This window comes from Dromaius novaehollandiae, chromosome 3, assembly GCF_036370855.1.
Source record: "Dromaius novaehollandiae isolate bDroNov1 chromosome 3, bDroNov1.hap1, whole genome shotgun sequence".
Classification (NCBI taxonomy): Eukaryota; Metazoa; Chordata; class Aves; order Casuariiformes; family Dromaiidae; genus Dromaius; species Dromaius novaehollandiae.
The window spans coordinates 83,922,154-83,935,506 of record NC_088100.1 but is presented as its reverse complement, the minus strand read 5'-3'; the positions used below and the strand labels follow the sequence as shown (position 1 = coordinate 83,935,506).

At 42.6% G+C, this 13,353-nt stretch overlaps 1 protein-coding gene across 5 annotated transcripts in view; it reads right to left on the bottom strand.

Annotated features, from left to right (window-relative positions):
• Positions 1 to 13,353, bottom strand: part of FRMD1 (FERM domain containing 1) — a 48,497-nt gene that overhangs the window by 10,451 nt on the left and 24,693 nt on the right. For all 5 annotated transcript variants that reach the window (XM_026117281.2, XM_026117280.2, XM_064509311.1 and 2 more), the window contains 4 exons: positions 7,802 to 7,881; positions 5,640 to 5,716; positions 3,484 to 3,670; positions 843 to 998 (listed from right to left, as the gene is read on the bottom strand). In XM_026117281.2, the coding sequence (XP_025973066.2) occupies positions 843 to 998; positions 3,484 to 3,670; positions 5,640 to 5,716; positions 7,802 to 7,881 (500 nt within the window). The remainder of the gene's footprint in view (positions 1 to 842; positions 999 to 3,483; positions 3,671 to 5,639; positions 5,717 to 7,801; positions 7,882 to 13,353) is intronic.

Here is a 13,353-nt window from a genome sequence, read left to right as displayed (position 1 = left end):
CCTCTATGCATTTGATCAGGAGCTTTGTGACCCAGGTATCACCCAGGAGGAAGACATCTACCCATGAGATTCCTGCACGCTATACAGCAGAGAGAAGAGCACGCTGTGAATTGAACAACACACGAAGGAGTTAACAATGCATAAAATAAGTTCAAGTCCGGAATCTGGATATTAAGGGCAACCAATTTCACGCCCCCAGTGCCTTCAGACATAAATTGTATCATGTCCTGCCGGCTGGATTTCTTATAGCTTTCAAGTGTAACCCACACACTCTTATGACTGCATCATTAATAGCATTAGTATCAAAACAGAGAGGACAAAGGAGAGGTAGGAGAGGAAGCTATGGTTTGTGAGGAATTTAAACTAACAGTGGATTAGAGACCAAACTGGAACTTACTTCCTCCAGAGGACACGAGACTTTCTTCTCTGTGTTTCTATAAAAACTAGAGTTATTAGATCTGGTCAAAGGACACAGATACCTCTCAGACATGATTCTGACCAAGTATGAACAGCTGAAGAGCTTAAAATTAAGTCTGATGAAGTGGACTATCTCCTTTTGGGAAAAGTTCCATGCAAATCCTAATTGCATGAGCAAGTTTCACTCACCTAAGTGAAACAGAAAACATCTTTTTAGTCCTATTTCTAGACCTAAACTCTCTTAGCACATACAAATAAAGTGCATTAAGCAAGCTTGAGTAAGAAAAAGTTGAAAATTTTAGACTCATTTGGCCTTTCAGCACCAGAGGCAACAATCCCTCAAACAAACACAGAAAGTGAAAAATACAACAGTACACCCATTTAAAAGAGGGAGAGAAGTTAAAGTAAGAAGCTTTTTTTTAAACCTTCTGCAGCCTATAGAAGTGGACAGGCACATCTTCCAATAAGCAGGACTCCTTAATGAACTTCAGCACTGCTTCCTTAGCAGTCAGGCCTTGCTGTTCTCGGTGCATCTCTGGGGCATGTTTCAAGATGTAGTCACTCCCCCTCTTTGCAATTATCTAAACCACAAGGGGAACAAACAAGTCAGCAACTCTTCAATAATCCCCATGGGAGGTAGCTGTGCTCAACAGCAAGGGCTAGACTGGAGCTGTAGGAGGTTCATATGTTCGCTCAAGAAGTTAGTTCAAGTTCACCCCTACCTCACGAAAAAAAGAAAAAAGCATTTAAAGCAACCCAGATGATTCTGATGTCTCCAGACAGACTCCTATAGGGATTGTGTCAGCTATTTTTATTCTTAAGCTTAAAGGCTTATGGGAAGATAACGAATACTTCTCTGAATGCCAACACAATCAGCAGCAACATCTCCAAACACTGCAGAAATGCTAGGTGGTTAGGGATTTGTTTTTAAGACCAGAAACACATTAGGCTGATTTAGCATTTCCATCCTCAAAGGGGACAAAAACACTACCTAAAGATATTTTGTACCCATCTGGAGTGGTTGGCAGACACATGACTTCATTAAGCAGCGGTGAATCCTGCGCTGGACCTTTAGCTCTTGTCTTGAGAGCACCCAGTCCCCATGTTTGGCTGCATGCGCTCTCTCTACAATGCTACAGTGCAGCCCAGTCTCCTCCTGCACCAGAGAGGCCCCTTCTAGGCTGGGAGCAGCAGTGAGAGACAAGTGGGATTTTGGCTGGATTCTACTCATAAACCACCCCCATCATTCAGGACATTTAAAACTAGATCCCATAAGGTATCTGAGAACATCCTGCCAAGCGCAGTCCGTCCTAGCTTGAAACTATCAAGACCTCATCAATCAGTTCCCACTTCCATTTTAACTTAAGCCCCTCGCTTACTCTGTTGTATAACATCTCTGCCTTCTCCGCAAGCCAGCCAGCTCACATGATTAGTTATCCTCCCACAAGGAAGGCTAGGCTCTGTCAAGAACAACATTGATGCAATCAGCTGTGCAACATCAGCACAAAGAGAAGCACCAACTCTACAGTTCAAAGACAGGTTGCTCACTTTGGAGCAGCACTGCCTCTTCTTACCTGCACAAGGGTTGTGGCAGCCCTTGGCTAAAAGATCTCAAGAATGTGTTGGTGTTGTGGAGGAGGTCACACAGTGTCTCCCCACAGGAGCCTGGGGGAAGGGAGAGAAGCATCCCCATGACTGCCAGATTTTGCTCTTTGTAATGATAAATCACCCACATATTTGCTTAGGGCTGTGGCTCAGTGCAGGTGAGCTGTGCCTCGCATTGGCAATGTTTGCCAGATGAGCAATGGTCTGTGATAAGATTTTTAACTGCCCCATAAACAGTGCACATCACACCCATCTTTTCCAGACCTTTGTAAGCTACCTAATGCCAGGCACCCGACAGCTAGGAAAGGCATGGGATGAAGGTCTGTTGTCTGAGAGAAAGGAGCATTTTTGCATAGTAAGGCAGGCAGGCTAAGACTTATGTAAAAGAGTCTATACCAGCCTTGCCTCCCTGACACAACCCCTGTCTACTGCTCTGAACTTTCTCCCGGACGCTAGGGGACAGTACTGCCTTGCAGGGGAGAAGTGACCTGTCCAGGGACACGAATCCAATCACCAGAGGAATCCAGGCTTTTTGGTAGTTATCCCAAGGCCCCAGCTGGGCTAACACCAGCTGTCAGAACAGAGAAAGAGGCTCCAAAACTAAGCTGGGTTGCAAGATGGTCCATCTGATTCTTGTGAAACATCCTTCACCAGCAGATGACATTGAGGGGTGATCACTGTTCTCACGTCCATAACAAACCTAGTTTCCCCTTCTATTTTTATGGTCACTGAAGTGCTTATAGACAGTTTTCTTGATCTTTTCACCCCAAGAAGAGAATTCTCTGCAAGTAACCAGTTCCGAGAGACTACTTTTTTAAACTCTTGATTCACAGCTTTGGTTCAGCGACTAAACCAACTCTTGGCCTTCTAAGCTGTTTGCTACTTTTGGAGGGCGCACACCAACATGCACATGGTTATAAACAAACATGAAAAAATATTTCCAGGCCTTCCCCTTTTCTCTTACTACAATTGGGCCCTAGATAAATGGCAAAGCAAGCACCAAAGGCACTATAAGGCAGTACTACCCCCGGGGGTTTGGATCTAGCCATCCCAGAGGTAAACATTAAGGAGCCAAGACCAAAGAGAAATTTACTTAGCTTCATGGCCCTGAGGTTTCCTATGGATCTTAGGCTGTGCAGATCTTTCTGATATACTACTGCGAACATACAACCCTTTAAGCCATAGAGATTTAAACAAAAGTGCTATGCTGTCAGTCATACATTTGACACCAATACTCTTCCTCACTGAGGGAGAACACGCACCAGTCACCTCGCTCAGGAGCCCAGGAGGACTGGGCAGCTATATCCAGTGAAGAGGGAGAGGGATATAGCTTCTGAGTGAGAATCAGGGCAAAGCTCTATCCACTCTGCCCATCCTTGGCAGTGGGAGCCCAGGGAAGTTGCATGGCTACAATCCTGCTGTCTGCACAAACTACTGACAGAAAGATCCCCCCAAACTTACCCATTGTGGGAAATAAGCCTGAGGTTCAAAATATCTGCCAGCATGGACTTCCTCCTTGTAGTTGCCCAAGTCTGCCTGTAAGCTGTAGGCAGCCAACAGGAAGTAGATTTCTTCTTTGTGGTTGCACCGAGACCTCAGTACCTGCTCCTTGAGATGGCAGTAGTAGAGCTGCCTTGCCACCTTGTCACTGCAAGATACAAAGGCAGATTTGCTTGAGCAAGAGAAAAAAAGGTGAGGCTCAGACAAGGTCTCTCAAACACATGCAAGAGGAGTAATTAAACTTCAGCATCCTGATGTGTGCCAATGCCACCATGATATAATTAAGCACATTTAGGGAGCCCCAAGCCCATTTAGGAAGTCCCAACCAAGGTCAATGCCTTCTCACTCTAGGCTTTGTACAGACATGGGAAATGACAGCCTCTGTCTTAAGGAGCATAACACCTAAGCAGTTAGGGCACAGGGTAGATGAAAGACAATCATATCACACCTGTTTCAGAGACTGACTACACCAAGCACTTTGATTCTCCTGACTGCTACAGGCTTTCAAAAAAACCAACCACCTTGAATCCCAGTCTTGTTTCTTACACACCTATCTTCCTTTTCCCTCTAAACCTGGCACTGCTTTTTCATTTCACCCTGCCTTAGGCTCAAGGTGCTTTTCAACAGCTAGTTCCTGCAAGGTAGATCAAAAGAGGCAGGAGCCTTGGGCTTGTTTTTGTCCTCTACCTCAAGCCGCTAGCCAAGGATAGCCTAATAATGCTAACTAGTGCATGCCATTAATAATGCACACACACTCCACTATGAGAGCACATGGAAAGCAGGCCACTGACAGGTTCGTACGGATGAAATGCTGGACATTAGAGCCTCTTGTAAAAGTACTTGTATGTAGTTTGAAGGGGGCCACCTACCTAATTCTGTACGGCTTCACAAACCTCTTCAATTAAACTACTAGTGCAAATGAGTATGAATATGTAGGGGGTGCAAGAATGTGAGGCTTTTCTGTCTTTGTACCAAAAAACTAAACTAAACAAAAAACACCTAACAGCCAGACTCCAGAAAACTCCCCTGCATCCAAAAAGAAAGACCGTAGAGAGAAATAAACAAAAAACCAACAAGCTTTGCTCTAGATGAGAACAAATGCCAAAATATTAAGTAAAGATCATGCTTTATTTTAATCCACCTGAATCCTTTCAGCTCTTAGCCTGCTCTGGGGTCACAGCCACATCAGTAGTGCTGAAGCAAATAAAATCTGTCAGGTGTTCGTTTTTAACTAACTCATCATTTGTTCTGCATGGTGCTGCAAGAGTGATTGTGTTTTGAGTGCAGCCCATATTCCATGTGAATGGATCCCACTCAAATGCAAAATCCTAACTTATGAAATCATTTCTTTTGTCCACTTCCAAAAGTCCATTCATTTCCAGGAGTAAATTACACAGAGCACTGCCCAGATACAAAAGAAAGAACCAAAAATATTACAAAGTGTTTTGGAGCACAGATAGCTATTTTTTGTATGTTCATTTGATGCTTGTCATGCTGTAGACGTAAAAGATTGTTAAGTGTACTTCAGTACTGTCACCATTCAACCCGCTCTCTAGACACAGATAAGGATGCATTAGAATTCTCCTAGGAATAACAAGGAGCATGTATTGGGGGGGGGGGGGGGGGGGGGAACATTCATGGCTGTGGTGAGATCATCTGGGATGACCTTAAAAAAAGAAATCAATCTGCCATATTCATTGTGGGTAGCACAGAGAAGCAACAGCTAGAATCAAATATAAAAAGTAAGTATGCACATGTAAGTATGAAGACAACAAACATGGAATTTCTGTCTACCAAACGAGTAATATCTAATAACTGCAGCTTTCAAGTTACTTAGATGTAAAATTAAAAAAGGCAGGTTCAAGACAATGTACTGCAGAGAAAATAAACCCCTAAACAACTAGTTAAAACACACATCATTTGAATCCTGTTTTATTTTGTTTATTTTTCCAAAGGAGAATGTACTGGCAGAACCACTTGGGCAAGCGTCCGTAGACTTCTTTTTGGGTTCTCACAAACACAGAGACAAGCTCACCAAAAGAAACACGATTTTTCCTGCTTTTAAGACAACAGTGAATAATTTAAAACATAGTTAACTACTGCAGAAGGGAACTTACCTTATCACCCTTCCGTTTTCTACGTAGTATTGTACTCTAAAGAATGCCACGAAAGGAGGGCTAAATTTCTCTGTTCCCTAGAGCAAAAGGAGAAGACACATTTAAAAAAAAACATTCAGCATCTTCCTATTATCTTCTTTAACGTTCCCCTCTCCAAGCTCATTCCCCATATTGTTTTCATTCTCCACACTTAGCTGTTCAGCAGGGTTTGGGAGGATTTGACCATCAGTAAAGCTCCTATCAATGAAGCATCACAAAACAGTTAGACAGGATGCATGACAAAACATCCTAGGGACAGCAGGAAAATTTGGCCTGGGAGGGTGAGCAGATATAACAGTGTCCCAATATAGCCTGGGGATGCCCAGCCTAGCTCAATATTATTTGACTTAGCACCTGGCAGCACTGCAGGCATATTAATGCTGAACAAGCAAGTTTAATATAACCTTCCTGAAAGTACTAGGCAAAGCAGTTCAGGCAGCATGCCACACTTGCACCATTGTACCATTTCCAGAACACACCTAGAGTTAACGCTATTATCTCTGCTCAGCACCACATCATATAACAGGGACACACGCATTGCTGCAAGAGTAACACATTCAGCCTTTACTGCCAGAGGCTGAGGCACACCAGTGTGACACTATTTGTCTTTTTTTTGGCAGGGCTAATGTTTAGTTATTCACAGCTTCCTACAGCCACAGACTGAAAGGAGACATTGATGTCTGCTTCATGTTTAAGATGTTTGCTAAAAGAAAGCCAGTAAGATTTGTTGTTGTTGTTTTAACTATAGCCTTCCTTTCAGCCTTACAGGCTTATTTAAATGGGGGTTGGGGGGGGAGGGAGGAACATCTTATCATTTTAGTAGTTCATTCTCTCTTGTCTTGTCTACTTTTGCCTCCTACTTCTTTAATTTTTGTACAGGTATCTTTACTCGCATGGGCAGTTCCAAGAGTTTGTGCGTCTGATTCATCTCACTGGGAGAAGGTACATGGCATGTCACGCATATCTTTGATGCTGATGGCAACATCTTGATCATCAAGCAAATATTTACATTTTATTTCTGGAGTTTGGGCATAGAGACCCTATTTCATCAGCAGAGCTGGGCTTTTCAGCTGAGGCCTCTCAACAGGTATTAAATCCCCTTTCCCAACGTCCTAGTTCAATAGCCTAACTCAGCCCCAGACTTCATTACTGCCAAGGGCAATTCATTTAGCCTTTTATGATTCATCTCACACAACAGATTCAACACTTATCCTCACTTAAAAAGTGTTGCAAGTTCCAAAGTAACTGCAAAGCATACCCCATACTGAGGTGATCAGAGCTATGTGAAATACCTACCCTGGAAGAAATCCTTGCTGACAGGATAGACTGACCTCCCACATAACTGGGAGTCATATTTAAAGTAACTGTTATTTGTTTGGAAGAAGCGAAAGTGGTAAGAGAGATCCCTGAACCTCCCTAGTCATGTCCAAACTTCCTTAAGTAGTAGAAATGGCAAGCATATCAGAATGTATTTGGATGTATATCAGAATGTATTTGGATACAACGCTTCATTCTAGACTGCAGCTCCTTTAAAAACAACACATGCAAAACAGGCATTATCATGTTTGAATGAGCAGTACTAGACAGTTATATAGGCTTGTCTTTATTTCACGTAGTTTTTCCCTCCCTTGACTGTGATGACTAGTCTTTAAGAACTAGGACTCTTCTCAAACAAAATATCCTTCCTCTATTTCCACTGTCCTTCTGCATATGCTCTGAAAGAATCCATAGCTCCAGGCCCCCCTCTCATGTCAAGTGGGATGGTTCAAGTCAGAAAAGGTCATTTAGCCTGTTTTGCTCATGTATGACTAGAGGCTCCAGATTTTCATAGACTGAGCTTCATTCAAATAGAAGACTGACTGAACTTGCATCAATTAAGCAACAACCACATGACTACAATTGCCCAGGTAAAATTATAGAAGATGTTATTTTAGCTCCTTTTAATTCAGTGTATTAACTATGCCCAGCAAGTCATGCCTAGCAAGTCAAAGCACCTTGCTACCAAACAGCATTCTGCAGACCACATTCAAGAAATGCTTTATGGACCTTAGTTTAAGAGCTTCCACTTTACTGAGCAGCCCAACATCAAAGCAGTAGCTTCTGAAATTAAACATCTGTCTTACTTTGCTTGTCTCTTTCTTCCATTCCTTTGAAAAGTATTTGCTAAGCTTCTGCTCCAGGTCTATAAAAACATATTCATTATCTGAAAGATAGGAGGAAAAACCATTTAATATTAAAGTAGTAAAAATTCTTATTCATGAAGTACTTAAAAGAATATACCAACTGTTTTCAAACAATGCACTCTAAAACAACAGCTGAACTGCAGAACAGAGAGGGCAAGAAAGAGTGTGGGCATTTGGACTGCAGCGTGCATGTTAGCCTGGATAGCATGAAAGGAAGCCCAGCTGTGCCCTAACTCAAAGAGATGCTGAGCTAGAGTTTCCTAAACACTTGAGCCAGAAATGCAGAATTCTTGCTTTCTGAAGCAACAAGCTTATTATTAAGGGTTTTTTTTTTTACTATTATTTTTTTTAACAAGCAAGCCCTACCCAAATTTCTGCTTTACCATCACATAGCACAACTGTCGAGAGTGGCATAAAGAGCAAACAGAGTCGAGTATGTCACTGGTTTCAACCTCTACATATGAATGGGATATTCTGAAATGGTGAGGAGAAGGAGTATCAAACCCAAATGCCACCTTCAGAGAGTTTGATGTCTCCTACTCAGATCCAACTTCTTTTATAGAGCAAAAAGATGAATGAAAGGAAGAAATGGAAACTCCCTGGCCTACCTCAAAAGGCTACAGAAATGTTCTCCATCTGGGTTAGGGAGAAGGAGAACAAGAGGCAGTGTGAACAGCTTACATCTTGAAAGAGCTTGTGCTGCTTTCAAAGCCAATGTTTTGTAATACTACTTACCAATTATCAAAGCCAAACAACTCAGCCAATGAAAGATTTTCCCTCAGCCTTCTCAAGTCTCTTAAAAAAAAAAAACAAAAAACAAAAACAAAAAAAAAACAAAAAAACCCCAAAACACCCACACACCTTATGAGTGTTTCAGGCTTCAGAAGCAGTGCCAGCTGAGCACATTCACGTGACTATTAACTCTATTCTTTGGTCTTGCCCAGGGAAGTGTTTTGACAGGTGACATAAGTGCCAAGTTGAAGAGCATGTTACTTAAGAGATATAAAAGGAGCAGGAAAAATAAAAAGAAAAATCACTTCTGCCCCCAAAAATGAGTCTGGGCTTCGAAGTTTGGCTTTCACTTTCGAAGAGGTATTCAAGTGAGCTCTGAGTCACCTCAAAGCCATCTTCCCAAAACATTAAAGCTCCTTACAGGTGCAGATACGGCAAATATTTCTTTTTAGGCAAGCTTTTAGAAAACAAACATATAAGCAAAACAATCCCCCACACATCACTTTCATCCCCTTCCACCTCAGGCAAAAGAAATCAAACCTGGCGCTAGCCAGAATTGTTCCACTAGCCAGAATTGTTCCGCGCACCACAATAACACAAAGCCTTGTGCAAAATACCGGTAACAAATAAAGATGATGTAATCCCTAAAAAAAGTCATGTTTCCTATGTATGGTCTTTCTTGCATTGTACTGATCACAGCAGTAATTTTAATATAATTACATTTCTAGTTACTGCTTTGTTTGACACATCACAGGTAGGTATACAGCACAGTGTTTAATGGCACTGTTGAAATCATTGGACAGAAGCCCTGAATTTTAGTGAGGGAAGTTAAAATGATTTAGCACATAATGTGATATAGAAGTTGTTTTACTATTTTGACAAGGAGAGAGGCAGAGGTTTTAGCATCACAGAAAGACTGCATCTTGTATTTCCCTCTTCACTTATGTGTACAAGGTAGGGTGGCAGGTGGGGATATGCAGACACCAATCACCTTTGCTTCTTTAAGTACATTAAGATCAGAAAACACTGCCTTGAAAAGTATGCTAGAAAACCTGGCCAGTGAGATGAATGGGTTTGGTACCTCTCTCAGACTTGTCCCTGTCCCTTGTCCTAAGCTGACAAGTATCTCTCTATAAAGCTTTCCTTAAAAAGTAAATAAAGGTTTGTTTTTAGGAAACAGTTGCACAGCCAGCAAAAAGAATGGGATAACACAAGCATAAGACACAGTCCCTTTGCGGATTTCAGCAGTCCCAGGTCAAGGTGCTCACTCCATTACAGGCTCCCTGCAGCCAGACCTCGACTGCTCCTCATGGCAGGTCACAACTGCACAGTGGTGTTTCCGACTGGGTCAGATATGGTTAAAGTCTCATACGGTCTCTGTCAATACTAAAGCTTTAACTGATCTTGTAAAGAGAGTAGGGAACCTTCACCTTTGCAACAAGTTAGTAGGGTCAGTTTCCCTTGCTGCTCAGGAATGATCCCTTGCCCAAAGGCAGTTAGGGAAATACACGAGTTATCTCTCAGCCGTGAGAAATACACGAGTTATCTCTCAGCCGTGAGAAATACACGAGTTATCTCTCAGCCGTGAGGACAGACAGTGACAGCAAGCGTGGCGATATACTCCGAGTCATCCTGTTAACACACATGCTGGGACAGAAGAAGAAAAGAGGACAACAGAGCAGTTCCACAGTAGTAAAGACATCTGCTGCCCACACTCCACAGCCCCTGTTTATTTCTGTGCATATTAACTAGGTTAGAAAGACAACCTTGGGAAGGCTCAGATACCAAGCACGGCAGCAAAGTCATTAGCACGGTGACTGAGAGGTGCACATAAACACCACATATATGCCAGGCTGAAGGAGGAAGATATCCTGATACACCAGCTCTCCCTGGTGGTCCCACTCCTCCCCCAGTCCAGCCCAGCATCATTCCCCATCCTCCATTCAGTGCAAGAATGCAGTGTTACATTCCTGCTTTAATGAAGTTAATATTGCTGGAATGCCAGCCTGCAGTGTAAGCCTCAATCTGCAAAAACAAAGAGGTATTTCCCTCCCGAGCACTATGTGGGTAGTGGGTTTCTTTTTTTCTTAAACTGGATTAGTGGTGACTCTTAGAGATCTTTGTCAGATGCTGAAACTTGTCTCTGGTTTGAAAGCATTTTTCTCTTTACCAGAGATAAAGGCACTGAATTGTAGCACCTCAAAACAGCATTGTAAAGGACTGTACAGGAATGCACAGATGGTCACCTTTCCAGGGAAGAACTTGTCTAATCTGCAGATCCAAACAGGGCCAGACACTCAGCAGGTATAAACTGTCATTGCTCCTGTGGTCTCAGTTGAATGACCAAAGCAGAAACTGGCTTAGAAGCACACATACACACAAATACACACACTTCCATGGGCAACTATTGACGCTGCATTCACGGATCTTGTCTCAATACTGGTAGTGAGCTTGCAAATACATCATACCAACCTCTCTTGGAGGGCTCCCTCATGTATGTGTGTACAGGTAACAGACCTGGCATAACACACCACTGCACTACAATGCAATCCCAAAGAACCCACCTGTACAGCCAGCTAGTTTGAGAGAAATGTGTACAGCCAGCTAGTTTGAGAGAAATGTGTAAATTCCTTTGCTGCAAGCTCAGCGAGTAAGAGCCCCCAGATGAATTGCAAAGAGTGCACAACATAAAAGCCTCACTCCCACTTAACCAGTCAACAGAAAGGCAAACATTCAAGAGCTCCTACTCTGTAAAATTAGTTTAGCACATTTACATATTTAAGCCAATATAGAATGTGCATTGCTGCAAAAAATAATGGGACATATCTCTAATCAAAATAAAGTGGCACAGTCCCAATGAGTTGTGCATATTTGCTACAGGCATTATTTACAATGCAGGAAAACAGGAATGGAAAATACCGACTGCAATACATGGTCAAATAAATTGCGAGTCACTGTTACTTTAAAAGCCTTTATTTTATACTAAACAGTGCCTCCCCATTTTGTCTTTATGAAAGGTTAGTTCCCTGCAGAATAACTAAGTAATAGTGAATTCCAGTGACCTGCTCCCTTCATGTGCCCATTTGGGGCTAAGAGTGCTAAGAAATTCCACAGAGGTAAGCTAAACACCAGTCCTACGATGAGGGAGAACTCCGTCTCAGTTGGCAGCCATGAACATCCCATTAACTCACTTGGTTGAGTCAAGTATATTTTAATATTACAACTATTCAGACAGCCTAGGAGATTAGGACTCAAATAAAATAAGAATTAGTGCAAAGCCAAATTTCCACATAGCATGCATTTATTGCTTTAAATAGAAGGAAAAAATTGTCCCTGGCTACAGCACCTAATTTCTCCCAGATGTTGAAAAAACCTCACAGCACCACCACTGTTACTTGCTGAGTAGAGATGATGACACTGCTCCAAGCACATCCATCCCTGGAGAGGCAACAGGAAAGAGACCAGGACCAGAAGAGGAAGATGGTGGGGTTAGGGGAGAGCTGAAGTAAAAACAAAGAAAAAGTACCTCACAACACATGCCACAGACCTCACCTAAGCTCTTTAACTTCCCTGAATGCCAGCATGGGGTTTTTTGTTTATTGAACAAAGTGGACTACACACTCCTTTTGTAAGTGGAGCTCCCCAAGCTTCCAAGCGCTGGTGGCCTAGGAATCTCAATCCTTGTGTGGCATTTGCTCCTACCACCTCTGCAGGACTACCTGATACTCAACAGCTGGGAATAAGGTGAGGCAGGTGGCTGACATTTTAACTGGGGTGGACAGAAGGTATATGGAGGGAAAAATGAAAGGAGGTAACAAAAACACTTAAGGTAGGGTGGTTATTACAAACTGTCTCAGTCTGAAGACTGAGAAAAAGGCCCACTCATTCCTGAGGATTTTTAAGTACTGCAGGATTTTATGTTGGTATCTTACAGTTAGCAACATGGCACACCCAGGCAAAACTCTCTGGACCTTTGACAGTGTCAAATGGGATTCTTCTGCATAAGAAGAGTTGCAGAACCATTCTCACCACTGCTCAGCCAGTAGCAAACAAACCCCTTGTGGTCCTCACACTATAGAGCACCTGGCTGGATGTTGTACTGATACTAAAGGAGAAATAACCGATAGCAGACATGTGAAAAAAAAAAAAAGCCTTTCTAGGGAAAGGCCATGCAAGTACTGCTAAGGAGCATTATAGAATTTTTGAACACTTGAACCCCTGCAATTCCCTCTATCTGGCATGTTTCTGCACACATTTTTCTTACATTGCATTTAACTCTTGTTCAGGGTAACCAAGCCATTATAATAGGGCCTTATCTTCTCAGGTTAGCATATGGACATTTTTCCTTCACAAAGGAAATGCAGCTATCCAAACAATATTTGGAGGGAGAAGGTGGGGGGGAGTGCAGACAGTGGGGAAGGACTGGGATGTACAAATCATCTGAGGGTATTTGAGGAGAAATTCTGTTGTCACCTGTCTTAAAAGACAGTGTGGTATAATAGATACCCACGTAACGTAAAAATAATGGGTAGCACATTCTATCCATGAACATCAGTACTGGAGGCTATGCAGACACAGAAGAGTTAACTGCAGACACAGTGGTCTTGATAGAGTCAACCACCAAGCTCTTTGCCAGGCACACAAGTAATTAGGACTTGGAGGCATGCCTCCCTGGGTCTGGCAAAGTGAACAGCCAGAGCTGTAATAACAGAAGGATGATCCTTCAGGCAGGGGTGCTGAAACAAAGAGATCTGGTTTTA